This window comes from Terrapene carolina, unplaced genomic scaffold (genome assembly GCF_002925995.2).
Source record: "Terrapene carolina triunguis isolate 2854851 unplaced genomic scaffold, T_m_triunguis-2.0 Scaffold66, whole genome shotgun sequence".
NCBI classification, from domain to species: Eukaryota; Metazoa; Chordata; order Testudines; family Emydidae; genus Terrapene; species Terrapene triunguis.
In genome coordinates, this window is record NW_020664417.1 from 4,865,026 (window position 1) to 4,888,832 (window position 23,807).

At 38.2% G+C, this 23,807-nt stretch overlaps 1 protein-coding gene across 1 annotated transcript in view; it reads left to right on the forward strand.

The window, feature by feature from the left end:
- The window catches only part of KIAA1109 (KIAA1109 ortholog), a 242,236-nt gene that overhangs the window by 28,315 nt on the left and 190,114 nt on the right, over positions 1–23,807 (forward strand). The window contains exons 2-8 of the mRNA XM_029910631.1: positions 318–447; positions 5,360–5,476; positions 7,436–7,514; positions 8,239–8,303; positions 16,472–16,658; positions 18,604–18,685; positions 19,767–19,960. Of these exons, the coding sequence (XP_029766491.1) occupies positions 351–447; positions 5,360–5,476; positions 7,436–7,514; positions 8,239–8,303; positions 16,472–16,658; positions 18,604–18,685; positions 19,767–19,960 (821 nt within the window). The 5' untranslated portion in view covers positions 318–350. The remainder of the gene's footprint in view (positions 1–317; positions 448–5,359; positions 5,477–7,435; positions 7,515–8,238; positions 8,304–16,471; positions 16,659–18,603; positions 18,686–19,766; positions 19,961–23,807) is intronic.

The window sequence follows — 23,807 nt, forward strand, 5'->3', positions numbered from 1 at the left end:
GCTGAAGCTTTGGCTTTGCCCCCCGCCCCCGGAACAGTGGCGCTCGTGCTTTGGCCCCTCCACCCGGGGCAGCTGGGCTCAGGTGGGCTCAGGCTTCCGTCCCCCCTCCTGGGGTCGTGTAGTAACTTTTGTTGTCAGAAGGGGGTCAGGGTGCAATGAAGTTTGAGAACCCCTGGGATAGGGTATGAATGTGAACTCTTATCTTCTGCCTTATGTGAGAGCTAAACCATTATGAGTTCTTTAACATAGTTTTGTGTGGGAACTTTTTGATAGTTTTGCTGTGCTATATTATTCAGTTTGGAATCTTTCTCTTTCAGCCCTTTAGACACTGATACAACAGCAATCTAGCAATGGAACAAAGAAAAAATGACAGTTTTGTCCCAAGTATCACACAGTTGGAACATTTTTTGACAGAACACGACTCCAATGTTGTTTGGCTATTAGTTGGTAAGTTGAATATATTCTGGTTTTGTTAAACATTTTTGTGAATCCATTAAACATACTTTTCTAGATAATTGGATGCTTATATAGCATCTGTTACGCAGAAAGATCCCAAAATATTTGCAGATAGAAGCCCCTTCATTCACCATGCAGCTTTTTAATAGCACCCAGCAACACTACTACACAATTTAAGAAGGAAACAAATAATTGCTTTCAATTTAAAACCTCAGGGAATTGGGCCTGATCACTAAGGTTAACTCTACTCCTGTTTTCCCCCCTCCCACCAAAAAAAAGCCTCTGTGGGAACTTCACTGACAACAAGAAGTTGGGGGCACAATTTTATATCTTTTATCTGGAAGAAGGCCTCTCCAGTAGCAAAGCACCTTCTACTACCAGAGAGTTTAAAACAGCTATTTGATTTATGTTTTATATATATATCCACACACACAAGAATGCAGTACCATAACAATATATTTCATTTTTTCCTGTTATGTGGAGGAATGACTAAGTTTTCTAAAAGATTTGAAAGTAGTAGTGGTCTGTGTTGCAATAAGTGTATAGTGCAGGATGCACTTATGTGTCTGTCACAGGAGATAGCGCACATATACTAGGTATGTGGCACAAGTGTAGGGCAGTAACATTGTTCTGAAATGGGGAAGCCATAGTTGTGTAATGCAGGTTACTCAAGTGAGTGACAGTAAAGCCTCTACATCACACCAAACCATAATGGGAGCATTACAGCGTGTTACACAGTATAAGGGTGATGCAAGAGCATGAGAACCAACCTCAGGACAGACTATTAAAAACCAGGGCACAAACCCCTAATTGGTTGTGAGTTCTAAACTTAGATTTCACCAACCAAGTGCAAACTCTGTAGGCACTTGAACAGCTTTAACACAGAGTCACAGATGATCCCCTTGGATACTCCAGTCTGTCTTGCCATCCAGGTGAGGATATCTCTATGGTAGATGGCCAACTGCACCACGAATCACAGCAAAATATTCAGGTTATTTCTGATCCCGAAGGACCAGTCCCTGACCCCAGGTCACTCGCTCTTTAGGTCTCACACCAACGACGAGGCCAATCCCATAATAAACTATATGAAGATTTATTAAATTGGAAAAGGAAATTAGAGAGTTATTCACATGGGTTTGGTGTGTTGGAAGTAAATCCTAGTGGAGATGATTGAGTGATTCTGTGTATTTTAACTCTTATCTGGTAACAAATAAACTGGTCTCTGAGGGCTGGTCCACACTACCCTCCTAATTCATAGATTCATAGATTCATAGATTCTAGGACTGGAAGGGACCTCGAGAGGTCATCGAGTCCAGTCCCCTGCCCGCATGGCAGGACCAAATACTGTCTAGACCATCCCTGATAGACATTTATCTAACCTACTCTTAAATATCTCCAGAGATGGAGATTCCACAACCTCCCTAGGCAATTTATTCCAGTGTTTAACCACCCTGACAGTTAGGAACTTTTTCCTAATGTCCAACCTAGACCTCCCTTGCTGCAGTTTAAGCCCATTGCTTCTTGTTCTATCCTCAGAGGCTAAGGTGAACAAGTTTTCTCCCTCCTCCTTATGACACCCTTTTAGATACCTGAAAACTGCTATCATGTCCCCTCTCAGTCTTCTCTTTTCCAAACTAAACAAACCCAATTCTTTCAGCCTTGCTTCATAGGTCATGTTCTCAAGACCTTTAATCATTCTTGTTGCTCTTCTCTGGACCCTTTCCAATTTCTCCACATCTTTCTTGAAATGCGGTGCCCAGAACTGGACACAATACTCCAGCTGAGGCCTAACCAGAGCAGAGTAGAGCGGAAGAATGACTTCTCGTGTCTTGCTCACAACACACCTGTTAATACATCCCAGAATCACGTTTGCTTTTTTTGCAACAGCATCACACTGTTGACTCATATTTAGCATTAGTTGACTCATATTTAGCTCATAATTCGGCGGGTAGAGATCGATCTTCTGGGATCGGTTTATCGCGTCTCATCTGGACGCGATAGATCGATCCCAGAAGCGCTCCCCCGTCGACTGCGGAACTCCTGCTCGCCGAAAGGAGGAAGCGCTGTCGACGGGGGAGCCTGCCTGCGCCACGTGGACCCGAAGTAAGTACTTTTAGTTCGATATAGGAAACGTCGACTTCAGCTACGCTATTCTCGTAGCTGAAGTTGCATTTCCTATATCGATCCCCCGCCCCAGTGTGGACCAGCCCTGAGAGACTATCTCCAGGTGTTGTGAGGTGAAATGTACAAATATTAATGACACTCTTGTGGGAATAAATATATTACAGCTGGTACGTGGGTATGTTTTTCAATTTTTTTGTTGGAACTTTATTCCACTAAATTTTCTGAGGAAATTATTACTAGTGTTGGAAGGTAAATACAAAGCAAGCAGTTCTTTGCAATAACTCTAAACAAAAAGTTGGCTTTTTTGTTTACTTTTGTATTTAATTTTAAAATGTATTTTTTGCCCATTATTGTGAGATCTGGGTACATAAAATAAAACATAAAAGTATTGCATGCAATTGACACAGCTCAAACCCACTCATGCCCCTAACTGTCTTGGTCAGTGGATGAAGATAAAAATTCATACTAAGGAAGAGCTGCAGTTTTTTTTTTTTTTTTTTTTAAAGTATCATCAACCAAATACTAAAATTGCCAAATGTTGGTTCTGGTGGATTGTAATAAAGAATGAATTATAGAGCTGAATACTTTCTGCTAAATTTTCCTCCCCATTTCCAGAAGGCCCCTTGGGACAGACAGTAAAACTTTCCTGTTGATTGCAACTAATAAGGTAGAAATTGCAAAGCTGCATAGTCACTAATGTACTACAAAACTTGCACTACATATTAATATTTTACACTTTAAGTGAAAGATTTAAGGCCTCAAACTGGTTTACAACCAGTATTTGTTTTGTAGTATGCAATTTTTAAAATTCTTAACATAGCAGGTTGCTTGGAACTACATTTTAATAGTTTCAGCATTTGAGGACAGTTGCAATTGGCAGTTCACTGGTTATGTGTCTCGTTTATGTAAATTAGCAATTAATCCCCATTTTATAAAGGATTTTTATGCAAATTGCAATTGACTCCCATTTATTCATGAACCATGGAATTCAACTTTATAATGTTTCTGTGAACTTGGTATAGGTACTGGAAGTAGGAGTGCTGGGGGTGCTACTGCACCCCCTGTCTTGAAATGGTTTCCTTTATATACAGGGTTTACAGTTTGCTTCAATGGCTCTCAGTACCCCCACTATAAAAATTGTTCTAACACCCCTGGAACTTGGTACAAATGATTCTTAGGTTATCTTCAGTGTTTTTTCATTTTTATATTCCTTAATGTTGGGGGGGTGGGTCTATCTTTTTGATGGTAAGAACTGAACTTGGCGGGTAAAGGGGAAAACACTTACAGATTAAAGTAATTTCAACAAAGGATTTAAAAAAGCTTCCCAAATTTGCCTATTTAAAACACTGACTAGATGCAGAAAGCCCAAAATTCACATTTTCAAACCCCTGTTCAGCTACTGCCTAACCCTGCAGGTGCCTAAAATCCGATGGTGCCTACATCTCCACCTAAAAATCTGCCAATGAGTGTGTGCACAGCCACCTCAGTCCTGATACTCGGTGCCTATTTCATGCTTCCCCTTCCTTCCCCCTGCACTTCCAGTTGGATCATCAGACTAGGCATTACCCCACCCATCTCATCTGCAGAACCCAGTCTGGTAGGTGACCCCTGAGAATGCCTACCTGATTGGAGGAGAGGGGTGTGGCCTAATCCTAAGGGAAATAGGTGCCAAGTCTCTCTTGCAGAGGTTTAAGTATGTATTTATGCACTGTGAGTACGCCTATTGATTTGCATAAATTTTTGCAAGGTTCTGGACCATTGTTCGTAAACATAAAATTTCACAACAACTGAATCAGAAAAGGCGTCATAGCCAATATAAATGCAATTAGTATTTATAAACAAATGTATCTAAAGATATATTCCATCTAAAGATTTATTCCACCTAAAGAGTTGTCAGTAATTTTCAAAGATGTCTGTTAAGCACTGCTTTTTAAATAACTTGTTAACTTTAAGTGCCCAGATCTTGTGTTTTGTGTGTGTGTGTGTGTGTGTGTGTGTGGTTGGAGTGAAAGAAACTTGAAATATTCTTTTGAAGTCAGACAACAATTATTTAAAACTATAAAATAAATCAATTAGAGATGAGTACAATGCCAGTTAAAACTAGTCCATCCCATGCCAGCCTGGGATTGTTCCCTTCAGATAGACCTTTCTGGAAACTTTGTGAACCATTTTGGTTAGAAATAGGTTACTTGATTTTAATCAACTAATGTAAAAACTACTTTTGGGACTAGAAGACCTAAATTTATTTTGATTGGCATATTTCTAATTGGATTGAAATTCCCATGATTTTTTCCATCAAATTCCAATTTCACACTGCTGATAAAAATGAGAGGTATTGTATTAGCATGAAGTACTACTATGTGACAAATTGCTGGGCTAAGATGTAAAGGCTGGAAATCATCGAGATGATGTGCTGAATCAGGGGCGATTATAGCTTGGCTAGGATTTGTTTTCTCATTTTAGTTCCCATTTAGTTGTGGATATGGCTGCACATAGTCAGAGGACCATCAAATCTATAATGTTTTGTTTGGGTTGTGGGAAATACTTTTTGTGTGATAGTGGGAGTGAAGAGAGAAGGGCAATGGAGAACCTATACCTTCCCTCCCCCAGTGTTAAAAGCCCATGTTAATTACAAACAACATCTTTTTGCGTGGGTTTTTTTTAATTGGGAGGGGGAAATAGAGAAGAGGGGGCATTGTTACTGGGCTTTGTATTTTGGTATACAATGCTTTTATCGGGTCACACAAGTGTAATTTTAATATGTTAATCTTTTCAACAGCTACAATCTTGTCTTGTGGATGGATTATCTATCTAACTTATTATAATTCCCGAAATGTTGGACTTATTTTAACATTGGTTCTGAACAGATTATATAAACATGGCTACATCCATATTGGTAAGTTGTGGTTACTGTAATATGGCTACATGTGAATCTAATAATTATCTTTGATAATATTTTGTCGTTTATCCTAACATGACTTATTAAAAACTACAGGGTACATCTTAAGAGTTTCTGTTTACTAAAGTAATTTTCAAAATAACCAGAATAGTTGATTTCAACAAACAAAGTATTTTTTCAACAAAAAAGTATTTGACATATAACTCCAGGATGATTCTTAATGTAGATTAAAAAAACTAATCCCAGTAAATTCCTGTTTTGAAATTCCTTATGGTTTTATGGTCAATTCAGGTTGATTACAAAAATTGTAAAACCCAAAGGTACCATACTTTCGTTTGTTAAAGAAATCACATGTTAACTTTCACTGTTATCTTTCCCCTCTCTTTCAAAAGCCATACATCATAATGCCCATTTTTCCAACTGAAGAAAACTGGCTTGGGCTCACTCTGGAGCCCATCAGTGCTCCTTGTGAATCAATCAGATAAATGGTTGCTGACTGACATGAGGATTTTTTTTTCCCCTTCTCCCACCCTTTGGGCTGAGTGCACTGTCTCTGCAGTGCAGCTAGCTACTGCAAATCCAGAGCAAAGGAGTGGACTGAAATCTCAAGCTCGTACTTTGTGTATGGTGGTGTATTGTATTACTAATAAACTGGCGGACTAGCTCATCCAATTAATTCTTATTGGGACAGTAATATTTAGAATTCATACTGGTAAGGAGCTTTGTCAAAACCCATTAACTCTCCTTTATTTTTTAAATTTAAAAACATTTTTATGGAATAAACCAGGTCAGTACAAATCACTTGGGTGCTCGCCTACATTACAAAAATATATATGATGCTGAGTCATGAAAAGTTGTATCCCACAACCTGACTCTGATTGTCCTTTTAATTTTCTCTCTCCTCTCCAATCTCCCAGGCCTCCCTCTCTGTGCTACTCAGAATAACTTGTCTTTTTAATCTTGGACTTGTTCTACAGCTACTGATCATGTATACAATGAAAATAGAAGATAGAAAAATTGTATTAATCTACTGATCCTTTACGGAATCTGAGATCCAAAAATTCCAAACCATGTTCAAATCCAACACTTATTATGAACTGTAATGACTTCAACACTTGTTGGATGAAGTATTTGATATATATGCTGTATTTAAAAAAAAAAAACTATATGCAATGAAATTTGTATTAAGGAAAAGCAACTGGAGATAGCTACCCAAAATACGTGGTGTTCTTTATTAACTTTCGCAATCAATAACCTCATGGATATTGGATCCCACTAGTCCCATTTCTGGACTAGCGCTGATTGGTTTGTTGATGTCATTTTAAAACAAGTATGGTTTTTTTATTTCTACTTTGCATAACTTCTTGTTTCTAAGTAAGGTTAAAAAGGATTGGGGAGAATATATGGCCCATCACCACCCTGCCTTGTTGCAAAGGAAATTGAGCCATGCTGATGTGTCTACTTACTTGTTAACTCCTCTGTCCCCAAATGTTCAAAGCTCCAGATGAGATTGCTAGATTTGAAGGCCTAGGCCTGAAGGCTGTTAGGTTTACTACCACCAGAAAATTGTGTGTATTTTATGGTGAATCTTAAATAATTGGAAGATGAGACAAAGTTAACTGAACTATATACAATCTGTAGTAACCAGTGATATTGATACATATCTTACATGTTCAAAATAGTCATCCCATCACTTTCCTCAAACTTAGTTATATAGGCCTACATTTTTAAAAGTAACTAGTGATTTTTAGTTGCCCAGCTTGAGACACCCTAAAGATGCTTGATATTTCAGAAAGTTCTGAGTCCTCTACTCTCTCTGAAAGTGGTCTATAAGGGCAAAAACCCAGGCACCCAGAATTGCAAGTAAAACTGTTTCAAGAATCAGTTGTTCCCATTCAGAAAAAGAAATTAAACCCACAGACAAAAGCCTTACATGAAATCTTTCTTTTAAAATAGGTTCCTTTTCATTCTCTGTCCTGTCCGGAAAAGTCATGGTTCGTGAAATCTATTACATTACAGAAGACATGTCAATCAGGTACTTGTTTGTCAATTTACTCTTATGGTTCTTTAAAATATATTTTTCTTCCCTGTTGGTAAGACTGCATTAAGAAATAGCAGATCTTTAACAGGAAACTGATTCTTGTTAGTAGATATGGGGCCAAATTGGTTCCCTCTTACAATTGTATAACCCCATTGACCCTTTCTCAGCTGTTGTTGCTGTAAATTGAAAAGTTCCAGTATCAGATATAAATCTAGTAAAAATTATTGACTGTATTAAGAGAATGCTTTTCAGAATATAAGGGAAAATTCTATTCCCTAATGTCTTTCACTTCATTGCCCTCTTATTTAAGTTTTTTATAAAACTGTAAAAAGTAAAACTCTTAAAATCCAAGTTCTATTAAAATATTTCAAAGATCTATTTTAGCCAAGCAGCTTACACTTCATTTTTTTCATAAATTTTAATAATTACATGAAATGTAGAGCAGACGTTGTTTGGTGATTCTTTCAGCCAGAGGTCCAAAGCATTAAGAGGGAAACAAATGAGGGATTCTGAAAGTGAGGCTTTTTTTTGTTACATTAGTGCATCTGCATAACATAAAGATTGGGCGTTAGTTATTTGGATCTATTATTGTAATGCTGTTCATACAGATTTAAGAAGGGAATCTTTCTACAATGTTTAAGGCAGTTTTTCAAGCTGCTGTACATAAAAGATCTATCCGTGTTCTTAAATTCCTATTTATGTAATTTATCCAATTTAGAATCCAAGATGGATTTATTATATTTCGCTGGTGGAAAATGTACAATCCAAAGCAGAAACAACATGGTAAGTTGATTCATAATGTTTCAAAGTTTGAATTGAGTTTTAGAAATATGATCTCTTGGCATTTTGTTTGTTTGTCACTGGGTTTCTTTTGAAAGTATTTAAATTTACCATAGAGAGGTGGTGTCTTTAGGTCAAGGTGAGACAAATAGGTGGTGATGAGGAAGCTTACACTGCTGTTGCCTTTGTAGTACCAGTTCTGTGTATAAACGGAACTTCTACTGTAGAGGTGTTCATCTGGCTCTTCCAAATACTAAACTGACTGTAAAAAAATAGAGGGGAGAAAAAGTTGTTGAACTTTTTTTTTTGGAGATGTTAGCAAGTCTTGTAAGTTTATAATTAATAGTATTAAAATCAAGTTCTCCTTACTCTAAAGGTGGATGACTTCTCACAATTATTCAATTAAGTGGAAACAATAGTAAATAATTTTACAAGGTGAAATACTTGTAACCCATTCAGTTTACAAATTTACTTCTCATTGGCTGCAGGGTTTCCACATGGGAGTTCAGATTTCCCTGCTTTTGATATTCCCATAGCTAGTATTTTAATCATGTTTCCTCACTGGCTCAGGTCATGTTCAACAAATGCATCTGGAAAGTACTACAAGACTTAGAATGTTTCTATTGGAACTTAAAACAGCATAAATTGGCTGAAGTGTGCACCACTGTTTTTGAACACTTGTACAGAAAATAGCAAATGTTATGAACAATGGTTATTTTTCGGGCATTTTTGAAAGAAGATTGTCGATGTAATATCAAAATAACCTTAAGGAAATAGTATTCATTAAGTAATTTGATTTGCTCTTTAGAAAGAAAACTACCCTGCTGCCTTTATTCACGATTGCTTTAGCAGAGCTGCTCTTTTTTTTTTTTTTTTTTTTCTTCTTAAAAAACAAACTCCTTCACCAATTTGGCATATTCCACCTTTAGCACATGCTGACTACCTGACTAAATTGCAGAAGGCCAATAGCGCATTGCATTTAAAAATCTTTTTGTTTTTGTTCTTGTGTAATTTGTTCTGGTGGCAGCCTGTCACCCAGAGCGGTGTAGAGATCTGATGGAGCCAGGCATTATTGCTGCATAAATTTGTTCAAATCTGCAATAAAGTAAAAAAGAAATAGAGCTTAAATGTTCCTGAAGGAAAATGTCTATGTACTATAATGCTTCTAAAAATGAAAAGTGAACTACCACGAGCTTATATTTCTTTAGTAAAAAAAGAACAGAAATTCTAAATCTCTTTGTGTTCCTTCTGGAAAAAAATTCCCTGCATTTGTAAGGATTTAAATGTAATCAGGGAAGGCCAATCTCTTAATGGAGCTCCATTGGAGCGCTTAAGTTCCCTGGGGTTTTCCTTCCATCATAATGTAGATATCTGCGAAGCTCAGAAGCTCCTCAGACTTCCCATTAGGTTGAGGGGATATTATGGCCCTTCTGCCTCCTCAATAAACTTCAAGTCATCAGTCTTCTATTCCCCTGTGATCCCAGGTTACATACATTCATTCCTGCTCCCAGATCCACATTAGCCTCCTTGCTGACTCCTAAAATAAATAGAGACTGCTATATGCCTTTCATAGAGCTTGAGGTTGGAAGGGACCATCTAGTCCAACCTGTATATCATGGGCCATTACATTTCACCCTGATCTCTACATTGAGCCCGATGACTTTAATTAGACTAAAGCATTTCAGGCCTTGGGATACTAAACTGTTGTGCACTATGAGTGGAGAAAGGGGAGACTAAGCTACCATTAATACCAAAGGCCCCTGTTATGGCAGGGTGTCGATTAAGTTTATCTGGGTATATCTCACCTATCTCCCTCCCCTCAATGCTGTGGAAGGAGAGCAAACCTCCTGCTTTCCCAAGTCTCTACCAATCTGACCTGGGAGAAAATTTCTTTTCAACCCCAAATCTGGTGATTAAGTATGTAAGCAAGTACGCCAGCCAGGCATTTAAGAAAGAGGATTCTTTGTACCTATTTAAAGGTACCTACTGGTCCATTCCATCTGGTATCCCATCTTCGGCTGCAGACAATTTCTGATGCTTCAGAGGAAGATGAAACATCCCCCCGACTCCCGCCCCATGAATATGTTGTGCCAATTGGGCACTGGGCAGAAAAAAATCCTTCCTGACTTCTGCAGGCAACTGGCTGAAGCTCTGAAGCATGAGATTTGATTATAGTCATTGTCTTAATACAGAGCTGCAAGTCTTATGAGCATATTGCGAGTAGAACAGGCAATCCTGTTCTCCCCATGACCCGCAAAGGAAGGGGATGAGCAAGAGAATTCACAGCTTTCAAGGCCAGAAGGGACCACCATGACCATCCAGCCTGACCCCCGTCCCCATACATACAGGCTATAGAATTTCTCTCAGAAGCTAGATTAAAGTGTATCTTTTAGAAAGATATCTAATCAAATCTTAAAGATTCCAAGTGTTGGTGAGTCCAGCACCATCCGTGTTAAACTGTTCCAATGTTTAATTACCCTCTCTGGTTGGAAATTGCATCTTATTTCAAGGTTGAATTTGTCTAACTTCAACTTCCAGCCATTGGATCTTGTTATGCCTTTTTTCAGCAAGACTGAAAAGCCCCCCGTCTCTCCCCAGTTAGATAGCTTTTCCATGTCTAAGTATCTAGACAGGGGGCATGGATCAGTGTTCATGTCACAGTCCCCATCAGTACCCGGCCCGAGCCAGAGAAGCTACTGATCCAACCAGCAGACCAAATTCGGAGATGAATTCTGGTCATGTGCCACCTGAGACACATTGTGCATAGGTTAAGAAGAAGTACCTAGACCAGTGGTGGGCAAACATTTTGGCCTGAGGGCCACATCTGAGTATAAAAATTGTATGGCGGCCCATGAATGCTCGTGAAATTGGGGGTTGGGGTACGGGAGGGGGTAGAGGCTCCCGCTGGGGGTGCAGGCTCTAGGGTGGGGCCAGAAATGAGGAGTTCAGGGTGTCCGAGGGGTCTCCGGGCTGGGATGTGGGGTATGTGTGGGAGAGCTCTGGCTGGGGGTGTGGGCTCTGGGGTGGGGCTGAGGATGAGGGGTTTGGGATGCAGGAGGGTGCTCCAGGCTGGGACTGAGGGGTTCAGAGGGCAGGAGGGGGCTCTGGGCTGAGGTAGGGAGTGGAGGTGCAGGGGGGTGTGGGGCTCTGGCTGGGGGTGCAGGCTCTGGGGTGGGGCTGGGGATGAGGGGTTTGAAGTGCAGGAGGGTACTCTGGGCTGGGACCAAGGGGTTCTGAGGGCGGGAGGGGGATCAGGGCTGGGGCAGGGGATTGGGGTACTGGGAGGGTGTCTCAGCGTTGCAGGCTATCTCTTAACATAATTACCATCTTTCTGATTAAGAAACAATCTTAGACCATGGTGAGAAGAGACACCTCTTTTTTTTGGGGGGAGGGGATAGGGATCACCTATCCCTACCTCCTGAATATAGTCAAGAGTTACAAATGTTTCATAATCCTAACTGCTCTCGGTTACCAGAAACAGATACAATTCCCACTCATATTGGAGGTAGTAGTAAAGTGAGTCTGCCACTCTGCATCTGATCCCAGAAAACTAAAGCACTCCTTTGTGTTCTGAGCCTAGGATCTCTTAAACACACCCTGTCTTCCCCTCCACCCCCCTTCAGTTAGGTCACTTGCTGACTTTCTCAATTACAGAAAAGATAGTGGTAGTTGGGAATAGATTTTAAACAATTATTAATGATCATTCTTCATTTTAAACATGATGAGGAATATCTGTCCTGTAACTGACTATTGATGAATTGCTAAACTTTGAGGGACTGTTAATATTGTATCACCTGAATAAGTGTGGTGATATGACTGTTAATACTAATAATCAGTTATATAAAGAAATCATTTGTTTTGATTAAGCCCTGAGGAAGCCAGAGAACCTTTTTTATTCATCTTACTTTCAATTAAAATTGATAACATTACTTAACAGTGTGGTGTAGTGTTTATTCCTCTTTAAGAATATGATGATGATGATCAAAATGTTTCATATTTCTTAGTTACTTGCTTGTTTTCTCTAAAAAATATTTTGGAGCAGAGTACTGATGTGTGGAAAAGAGGACAAAACTTCCTCCACACTTGAAAAAAACAAAACAAAAAACAAAAGCCTTTAAAAATAGTTACCTATTTTAAGCCCCGCTCTTTTTTAATAAAGGAATTATAATTCAACTCATTCAATTAATGAAGTCTAATGGCTGCCTCAAGGAATGCATTAGCTATAAAATTAACTTTTGTATATTCTTAATAATGTAAAGGTTATCTGAAGATCTCCCAGGCAAGCTATTGTCTACTCCAATTTTTTGTGCATAATTCATCTGAACTTCTGTGATTTGCTGTTGCTAATTAATTAACTTCCTATGAAGCACACTTTATTTCCTTACTTATTTGTGTAAAACCAAGTCAGTACAATAACTCTGTACTTCTTAAAATAACGTGACATACATCGAAAAAGCCTGGGAAATTAACTCAAGTTATGGAGGGATGGGAGAAAACTCAGCAGGGGGATAAAGGATGGAATGTTGGCTTTTATTTGTAGGTAAATACATAACTCTTGTGGATGGAAGTAATGGTTAGGGAACAAAAGCTATTTAACACAGTGATTTGAATTGCATCCGTTTCCCTCAGTCTATAATTTAGACAAATAGAACAAGTGGTATTTCAGAGCAGCTCAAGTCTCTTGAGTAAATATGTAATGGGGACACCTTTTTTTTTGTTTTTTTTTGTTGCAACTAGATAATTATTGGGAAATTGTGTGGGGGTTTTTATGTAATTAGATCATGCTGTTACATAATTAGGTCAAGCTATCTGTAGCAGAAGTAAGTCAAGGCATGCCACTCAAATGTTCTATATGGAATCATATAATTAAATATTCCTGCTGTTTTTAACTATCACAGAGTCAATTCCATATTACAGACTAATATTCTACAGTTTTTAAGTGTGCCCAAATGTCCAGATATTTATGTGAGTTTGATCATTTACAATTTAATACATGAATTTAGTGCTTAACAATTTTGGATATTAAATTAAATTAATTAGGTGTTTTACAGGAGATTAGAAAGTTAAGACTCCTGTCACAAGACACTTACAATCCACAGTTTAGACTTGAATGAGGGTGGCAAGGAAGGCAGGGATGGATGAAGAAAGTAAGTTACAGCAAATGATAATAAGGTTTAGGCATGTGCATACGTAATGGTTCAGTATGTTTTTATTATATAAAGATGGAGAAATTGAGTAGTGTGCACTATAGAACTGTACTTCATAAAGTGTGACTGTTAGCCAGTTCTAGAGGTTGAAGTTTATCTAGAGGTGTGTTTATCAACAGAAGAGGTGCAAAAAGGTAGTGACACTGCTAGTTTTCTCGCACTTTGTGTCCACTGTATGTGAAGGCTTACCTGGAAGGGCCACTTTCATACGGCAGAACACAAGTCCAGTCTTTATGGCTGATGGAGTCCTTGCAGCGTTGCCATTTAAGCTCTTTTGTGGTGGTGTGTGCAATGGGAGCTATCCTGACACCATGACATTTTCTTACTTTTGCACCTGAGAAGCCATGAGATTAGTAATCACTTTTGGTTATTCTTGCCTGATTCACCCTTGGATTGTAACCTAGCAGTGAAATGCTCTCTGAAAGTTTTGTATAGAGATCTTGCCTATCATGTGTCAAATTTGTTTTATTTTTGTATGGTAAAGTTATGAATCCTTAAACAAAACAAAAACAAAAAACCCTCAAAAACCCCCAACACCCAACCTGGTTGGTTAGAGTACAAGTTAGCAGCTTTAGTGGCACGAGTTATAATTAAGAGTTTCTCAGTAATTCTTATTAAACTTGTTTACAAAAATGGCTACTTTGACTAACATGTGCCAGTGCTTAGGCATATCAAGTAATTGCTTAAAGTAAACCTGTTTTCCGTAATCAAGAACTAATCCTGTGTGTAATTGGATAAAATTCTAACATCATCTCTGTTTAAAAAAAGGGTTTTATACCAGTTGCATTTCACATGTTAACAGATCATTGTGGTGTTCTAACAACTGGATAATGGCCTGGAGGTCAGGTTTTGTTCCTGGGTCTGCCACTGACTTGCTGTGTGACTTTGGGCAAGTCACATACTCTGTGTGCTTTTCATACAGTCTGATGTACTTCCCTTTCTCATAGTGGTGGTATGTTCAGTTAGTGTTTGTAAAATGCTTTGAGTTCTTTGGGTGAAAGAGTATACAGGTATAAAGCAGTACCTGGAAAGGATTTAAAATCTGTACATTTCCAACATTTCAGGGTCTTCAGCTAAACTTAAATTTAAGTATTATCTTTCTGCTCATCCATTAGAATGTTTTTTCCCTATAATTTAATGATGCATTCCAAAACTGGGTTCAAGTGTTGTCTTTTCTTATCTATTACTCTTGCTTCCAGCTTCATTGTTTCCCTTGATGGTTTGCCTTTGTTCTGTTTGTTAGAAATTAGAGTTCTAAAGAGTTATACCTTTTTATTAAATGGAGAAGTTCCAGGCCTTTGGACAGTTGTTTCTTGGCCAAGTCACTTGATTTATAAAAAGTTCTCTTTGGTGATTTCTCTCAATTTAATAATCACTACAAATGACATGTCACAGGTAGTGTAAAGATGCTCATTCTGTGACAGGTTAACAGCCCGTTAAAAATCAGATCTGTGTTTTATATTGCTCTATGATGTTTCTCAAAACCAAAGCTCACTGTTGAAATTATTATTGTGTAGTCTCTGATATTTACATGCAAGGATTTGTAAACCTGTTAAAATGTCCTAAATAAATACATAGTTACAAAAATTCTCTTTGGTAAGTTTGGGCTTGCCCTTTCTAAGGCCTTGTCTGAACTAAACTTGTTTTCCTAAAATTTCTCTTTGCTGCTGTCATGACTTAGCTCCACCAATAGTACCAACAGTCAGAGTTCTTATGCAGATAATATATAGTCACCTACTGCCATTTTAACCAACATGTTGCCTGAAGCTACTGTCAGCAGATTGGCGTACAGTGGTTAAAACACCAGTGGCTTCTATGCTAACACATCCTATGGGGTGGCCGGGGTGGGAAACTTTAAGGGAGGAAAAAGCTAGCGTATTACCCCCAACATGCTCGGGGAGGGGGCAAGGGGGCCAGATAACACACATTAACAGCACAAGTTTACAAAAAAACCCCCCAAACTTTCTGCATTACTTTAAGTAGCATATAATCTGCAAATCACTATACATCCTGCATTTTTATGTGCACATTTATTCCCCTACCAGTTTGCTATCTCTTCAACTTAACACTTTTTATGAGTTAGATCCCATGAAAATAAATTGGTTTAAAATTTTTATATTGAAAGCATGTGATAAGAACATGATTGTCTGAAAGCCTTTGAGGCTGAAGCGATCTATTTCACCATAGAGTGCCCGATCACAACCTTCAGTAATATACATGAAAATGTGTAGTGAGAAGATAGTTTTCTCTGTATGCCCATTCAGTTCTTGTCATCTGCTGAAGCAGCCAATGTGGTACCAGTTTGGTGTTGACTTTTTTCATATAGGAACTGGAGTGAGACGATAAATTTATTTTCTATAAGCCACTGAATATGGTATAAACTTTGGATCGTTGCTGTCCGACATATGAGTCAAAAAGTTGAGTACAGAAATAAAGCTCTGAAGTATGCTTGTATTGAAGAAATCACTTGTAATGGCAATATTGTACTATTTAATTTGCTTATTGCATATTGTAGACTTGACTCTGTAATTTGGGGAAGCATCACCATTGAAATTGTAATATACTGAATTAATATTAAAATGTGCATGTTTAATACTGGAAATTGGCATATTATGTCTTCTACTTCGTAATGACTAATTTAGTAACCTACATAAACAACTTTGTGTAATGTAAATTCTATATTTTTTTCCTATAATAGCTTGGCAAATGTCAAAATACTGTCACTGTTAGAAACTAAATCAAGGTCCTTTTTGCATATTCAACAATTTTGTGAAGAAATTTTTGTTGTGCATTGTCTGGATTTATTTTTTACATCTGTTTAATATGTACTTCCATATTTGTTCTCTGCAATGTACAGTTCATTTTCCAAACTATGTATGCACATTTGAAGAATTTGTTTGAATTATGTAAAAGAACTGCTGAATAGAATCAGAAGTATTGTCCTTTTCCTCTTTTACTTTATAGATCCAAAAGCAGAAACTAGACTGTATATCATGGTAAATGACTTTGAATTTCATGTCTACAACCGCTCTGCCCTTTATGGACAACTTCAGGAATTATTTGGTCTGGATCCAACAATAATTCCGCCAAGGAAGGAGGATGAAAAAGCACAAGAAAATGGAAGAGACACAACGCACTCCAATCTTGAAAGGTAAAATATTACATCCGCACTTCAGTATTTAGTGAATGTTTGGCAGAATTTTGATATAGACATACCTTTTGAGTTTCAATTCAGCACTGTTTGCTTGGAAGAGGCCAACAAAGGAAATGCAAGCAGGGCTGGCACCAGCTTACCAAGCAGGTGCTTGGGGCAGCCACTTCGGAGAGGGGCGGCACGTCCAGCTGTTCGGTGGCAATTCGGCGGACGGTCCCTCACTCCTGCTCGGAGCGAAGGACCTCCCGCCGAATTGCCGCTGCAGGTCGCAATTGCAATCGCGGCTTTTGTTTTTGTTTTTGTTTGGCTGCTTGAGGCGGCCAAAACCCTGGAGCCGGCCCTGAATGCAAGGCAGTGTTGGGCAAGAAAAAAATGGCCTTGATGTATGTTTGGGAATGTGCACAGCATTGGCCCTCATCTGCATAAAAGGGTTTTATTCTTGATGCTGACAATTCCAATGTTTCAATGGAACATACTTATGGGAGATCAAGATTGTACAGGATTAGATTGTACCTCAGGTAAACTGCGCCAATTTCATGTTGGGTACTGAAGAGAACCTAAACCTTGAATTTGACTTGGTATTCCATAGGGTGCTAGTGAAGAGAACAGAGCACTGGGGTGATGTACTCTCACCAGCCTGTGTTTCTAAACAAATGGGCTATTCTATTCTGAACCAACTATCGCTCTTTTAAAGCTGATATTTTTGTCTGGTTTCATACAGATACAAGAAATTACAGTATTTAAGCCTGAAGGTTACACATGAATTGATCAGTGATTAAGTCCAATCCAGTAGGAAGAGGCACAGTCTTCTTGCCAGTCATAGATGGAAAAGTGCTCCCTCCTCCCCCCAATTGTGAGACACGAGGGAGGCTGTATTTGCTCCCTACCTCTTAGAATAGGCCAGCGGGACAGACCACAAATCTTGTTGATCTCCAGGAATAAGACCATGTAATTGGAGGCAGTTGAGCCCCATTTCTGCATGGGAGGGAGAGGGTAGAATATATAGAAGATCGTCTCCAGGCCTGGACCCTGGTAGCACAATCAAGCCCTATGTTAAGTATAAGACAATTTGCATATAAGAGGTCTTAATTGCCTGAATATTTTCTGTTCAACACTCATGTTCTTAAGTTTTGTTTTAGCAAGCTAATAGACAGGAGTGTTTTTGATAACTAATAATTTAAATATGTCTTTTAAAATGAGAACTTCCTTTTTCATGTATATTACAGCTCTCATTACATACTTTTAAATGGTAAAATTCTCCCATTTAAGATTTGCATAATTAAAGGTAGAGGGGGAAATGAAAATTATAAGATAAATGGAATGCTGAGATGTCCTAATGTATCGGACACTAATTCTCTAGAAAAGGCCATGTACAAAATCAGTTGAAACTTCAACAGCTTTTAAGACAAAAACAAAAGATTATCCACATCTGTTGGCTTTTTCTTTCAGTTTAGAATAGCTGGAACTACTGCAGTACAAGACATTTCCAGGGGATTAATGGCATGAGACTCTGAAGAAGGCCATTAACTCTTCCTAGTCAGTCACTTTTCTTCAGGCAGTGCTGTACTGAAGTCATTATGCCTTAAGTGAAAAATCTGACAGACAATACATCACAATATCTAGCACAATGTGTACAGTGCTGGAAGTAATGAGTAACATCTGTTCCTTGCTGCTTAAGTTTGACTGTCCTCATGATTATCTGTAATATTTAAAAACAGGGTTTGATCTTCCTTTTAGATATATGGGTGGTTATTGTTGCATGTCTTATAAAATTGACTACTGCACATATTTGTTAAACCATAGCATCTTTTAATGAGAGATCTGGTGATGACCACCTGTGTAGCAAAACAAAGACTGAGTCATGAAAGCTTTTAGTTCTGATTGTTCTTGTTTATGTTCATTACATATATTTGAATATAGATTTGATTTTTTTTTCTTTTAGTGTTAAAGTAAAAACAGAATCTCAAGACCCTTCCTCTTCATGGAGATCTCTTATTCCTGTAATCAAAGTCAATGTTAGCACGGTAAGTGACATATTCCCCATTTGGTCTGTAAATAAATAAATGCCTTTAAGTTATGGAAACTTTAAAATTCACTCTTACAGTTGTGACTTTATTATTACCATAATTTAATTCTTTATTTCTGACATGCTTTTATTTGAATCAGGAAGGTAGTTTCAAACGGTTTTATTTATTTATTTTTTTTTTCAGCACAAATTCTGCTACCCTTCTAAAAGCCCATTTACTCTGGATTTTCAACCACAGTAACCTAGATTTTTGTGTGATTATTTTTTTTAAGTATGAGACTAACAAATTAACTAGGTGGCTCATTTACTGAAATTCTTTATTTCCATGTCACTTTCAATATAGGTATTAGGATCTTTTTGATTTTTTTTTTTTTTTTTTTAAATCAGTGGATTTTTCTGGTGCCAGGTGAATTCAGAATAGTGCTCAACAGCTTCTATGCTATGTCCAGAGTATATTGTAAGTTATCACAGAATCTGAAATTCTCGACTACCTATTGTTATACAATGATGGTCACAATTTTTTGTAGTGCTGCTGTTTGAATGAAATTCAGCATTAATGATATAGTATGTTCATACTCCTTCAAGGAGTCACATGAGTCAGGGCTGCAGGTTTGGACACATGGGGTAAAGTCCTGGCCCCATTGTGTATATCTACACTGGAATAAAAAACCCGTGGCACAGAGTCTCAGAGCCTGGGTCAATTGACTATGGCTTGTGGGGCTCAGGCTCACAGGGATAAAAATTGCAGTGTAGATGTTGAGGTTGGGCTGCAGCCTGGGTTCCAAAACCCCACAAGGGTGAGGATCCCAGAGCCTGGGCTCCAGCCCAAGCCTGAATGTCTACACTGCCATTTTCAGCTCCACGTGCCCAAGTCAGCTGACCTGGGCCAGCCGCAGCCATGCCACGAGTCTTTTATTGCAGATGTACCCACCGAAGTAAGTGGAAGTTTTGCCACTGCCTCATTGTGGCTAAGATTTCACTCATAGTCTTTACTGGCATGGTAGACTGGTTAGTTATCTGTGTAAGTAGTGTAAACAAAACAATGCAAAATAAAGTAATTGATCTTTCTTTTAACTTAGGGTCGCTTGGCATTTGGGAATCATTATCAGCCACAAACACTCTGCATTAACTTTGATGATGCTTTCTTAACATATACCACGAAACCACCTTCAAGTCACCTTGACCATTTTATGCACATTTTGAAGGGAAAACTGGAAAATGTCAGAGTCATGTTAGTTCCCAGTCCAAGATACGTTGGTCTTCAAACTGACGAGTAAGAGATTTTATTTTTAAGAATCCAGATGTAATCTGACATTTTAGCCTGTTCTTTTGTTGTTGTTGTAGGTTGTCTTTACAAAAACGCACAAAAAACCAAGACTGCCTTTTGTTTCTGTTAGTATGGTCTCATTTTCTTCGTGCCATTGGGTCTAATTAGTTAACACCTTTGCCTCTAGAGAGCCTTTGGACATTTGACCTTTAACAGAGTAATATTTATAGAGAGACGTGCAAGAGTTACTGCTGTTTTGCTATGACCTTAGAACTCTTCTGTGCACTTTTTGCTGTGATTGATTAGTATCTCACATTAATTAAATAAACCCATGTTATTTCAATTAAGTTCTGCTACAAGCTGCTTGCTGCTAAAGCCTATGTCTGCAGCTGTAAGTTTTAGGACAAATACAGACTGAGATGTTGACTTGCATATAGTCACTTTATATACAGTTATAGCTATTGAAAATAGTGAAAAATGTGAAATTATATGAAAAGCTGCACCGTGTTAGTTATAGTAGGAAGTCAAAAAGTTTTGAGGAACATGATCTTAAGGAATCCTCAAGATTGTCAAACACCAAACTAACCTACCTTTTAAATTTTTATTGCAATTCTATTTATTATCAGGGGCTATTACTGAACTTCCTTAAATTTAAAACGAGGGTTATCATCTGACTGATTTAAGATGAGAAAAATGGTTACCTGATTTATGATGCAATGGTAAATCCAAGTAAAATGTGGATCATATATGTAATGCAAGTTGTTCATTCTTACACGTCTGCATGTCCTGCTCCTTGACTAGAACACAGTTCTGAAAAAATTCTGAGCAGAGATGACAGGCGAAGGAAGGAAATTGCAAGCTGTGTATGGTGGCTGGATACCATAGCAACGCGCATAGTATGTGTGCCTAGATGGATACAGTGTAATGTGCGTACATTTTCGCAGTGAAACAGTATGAACATGTAGACAGGCACAAAATTCTGTCTACCGTGACAAGGGTCCTTAAGTAGATTTTCTCCAGCAATATTTTATGTGCAAACAGACCCTTTAGGGCAAAGCTGTTTCATTTTCAGGTCTTAAAAATGTTGTTTGCTCAACAGAAGGTAAATTCCATTTAATATCTCTGGAAAAGAGTGTGTGTTTGTCTGGTCTTATTCTATATATGATTAGTCATACATATATACACCAACCAGCATTTTCTGGAGGATGCCTCATTGAATTGAGGAGTAAATTTTGAACTTCAACAGACTGTTCTTAGTTGAGATAAGGGTTAAGTTAAGAGTTTACTATCATACATAAGTCAGGAATAAATTTGTCTTTTTAACTTTTGAAGATGCAATATAAAATATCCTTTTAATTTAAAAAAAAGTGTTTGGCAGTTTTAGCCTTTTCCCCTACTCTGGAACTAGAACTACCAACAGTCCAGATTAAGGTGATTAGGTTTTTTTTTGTTGAGCCATCAAAAGCTAGAGAGAGTTGGCAGGAACTCCTTAGCTAAGCTAAGCACTGCTTAGCTTCACACCGTCACTTACAACATTGCCATTCTGTTTTCTTTTTATTGTTTTCTTTTTGTGTCTCATGTTTGATTCCTGAAAAGAAAAATGGCCAGACGGGGACTCTCATTGTGGAGAGAGATGGAAATATGCCTTTTTGTATAGCTAACTGTATCCTAAATGTTCAGTTAATCCAATCCTAATTCTTGTCATGGGAACATTGTTTGAAAGCAATGTTTTTCTTTAAAAACCTTTAAAAGGATGGAGTCCTTTAGACATTCCTTTAGTATCCTTGTAGATCACTACTGCAGCCTATGTAGCTAGGGATCGATATTCTGATCTGGTTAGGTACTCTCACTGAAGATGAAAGCCTAATAGTTAAGTTTAAGAGTATTAAAAATCCTTACACTAGTGCCTGATAACCTCATCTCTAATTGGACTGATGCTCAACTAGTGATTCTTTTAGTGACTGCTCATTGCAACACTGTGAATATAATTATCAGGAAAGAATTATATCTCAGTTTATGGCTTGTTCTTTGTAGATCCCAGCGTGATTGGAGAGGGTTTTATTTATTTTTTAAAACTGAAAATTTTCGACTTCATTTTAGCCTGGAGTCATGGAAAAAAATGTCACAACCTACAGAGGTTCTGACTTAATTAAGAGTTTCTTGAAATACTAATTGTATGAAAGATGTTTTGTTTTGAGGATGGTTTATGTTGTGGTGGGACACTGGGGTAGAGTTAAGATAACTGTAATTCAGCATTTCTGTACTTTTAAATGTTCAGGAGTTTAAGTGTAGCTTTAACTTTGAAATATTTGGCTTTCTGTCCTTGTATGTATTTACAACCCTGACTCCAAGAATGAATTATCTGTCTGCATTATGCGTGTATAATATATCTTTTGGTTTATAAAGTATTCCCGAGTGTCTGTGTGTATGAAACACACACGTTCAGCCTTGCTGTTTCTAAAGATAGGAGAAGGCTGAGAAATTTCTCTGTGAGGGAGAATAAATAGAGAGTAGCTAACTTCAAATTCTCTGGGAAAATAACAAAGGAATTTTCTTCAGCTGGTACTGAAAATAAACTAACAAGATTAATGCAAAATAGGATTAACATATTCAAGTTATTAGTTTGTTCCCCTGCCTCCACTAAGGATCTTCCTTTGTTCCCTTTGCAACTCCTGGTCCTGGATTGGGAGAGTGTATGCAGAGAACATATGGACATGTTTAGTGTAAGACTCACCTAGATTGACCATGTATCCTTGAAAAGTGAGAATGGTCTTATCTTTAGGGCCTGTCCCAATGCCCTTTTTGGTTTTATAACATCGAGTACTTTGTTCCAGGTTTCATAAGTCCGCTGCAGCCTGGGACATGAGACAGGTTAGTTAGCCAGATCAGCTGGTGAAATAGGTGACAAGTTGGTTAAGCCTATATGCCCTTCAGGGACCAAGCATCCTACACCCCAAAGTTAATGCAGGCTGACATCCTAAACTGCCTCTTCCCTGCAAAACTAATGGATACCTAGTGGTGGCTTGATATGGATAAATAGACTGTTTCTGACTTGAGAAGCACTGCGAGTAGTGATCCTACAGGAAACTCAGCCACACCATTTCTGTATGCAGGTGGCTACTTATCTGGCCTGAGTCAGCTGCTGTGTTTCTCAATTCTCCTGCAACAGAACACCAGACTCTGGCAGGGCGCGGGTGCAAAAGAGATCCTGTTTCATAGGGTATGTAAGCAGTGAGAGGAGAAAAAACATATTGAAAAGAAAAAAGAGAGGCATAGAAAATGAGAGAAAATCCAGGTGGATTCAGGAAGAACAAGTAAAAACACAAATGGAGACGAGCAAGAAACAAGAAGGGAGGACTTTAACTTGCAGATGCAGCGAAGAAAATACAGGAAAGGGAAAGGACAGAGAGAACAGTAAAAGGAAACGTAGATGCATAAATACGGTCTTCTCCTGTGCTGCTGTTAATTGTAAGTTATTCTGTTTTTTCTCCTGAAAATGGAACAGAGTGTAGAGGTGAAGGAGCTGGGGGTGGTGGTATTTGGCTTAAGGTGGGAGACAGGAGGAGTTGGCCCCTTCTCTTATTTATTCCTTCTATCGGCTGGTATAGCTTTCCTATGTGCATCTCTTTATGTCTCTCTTCCCTCCCCCAACCCACCTCAAATGGCTTTTATGGATTTGTCAAACATGAAGTTACTGGAATATAAGTGTCATTTTCTGGTACACTCTTTTCTCAAGTGGGCACTTCTCAAAATTCTTAAAGTTTAATTATTTTGTTTAAGCTCAAACTTAAAAGCTAAAACACTAAGGTTGCAAAGTTAAATGCTCATTCAGGATATGCAAAAGTTTGTTTCA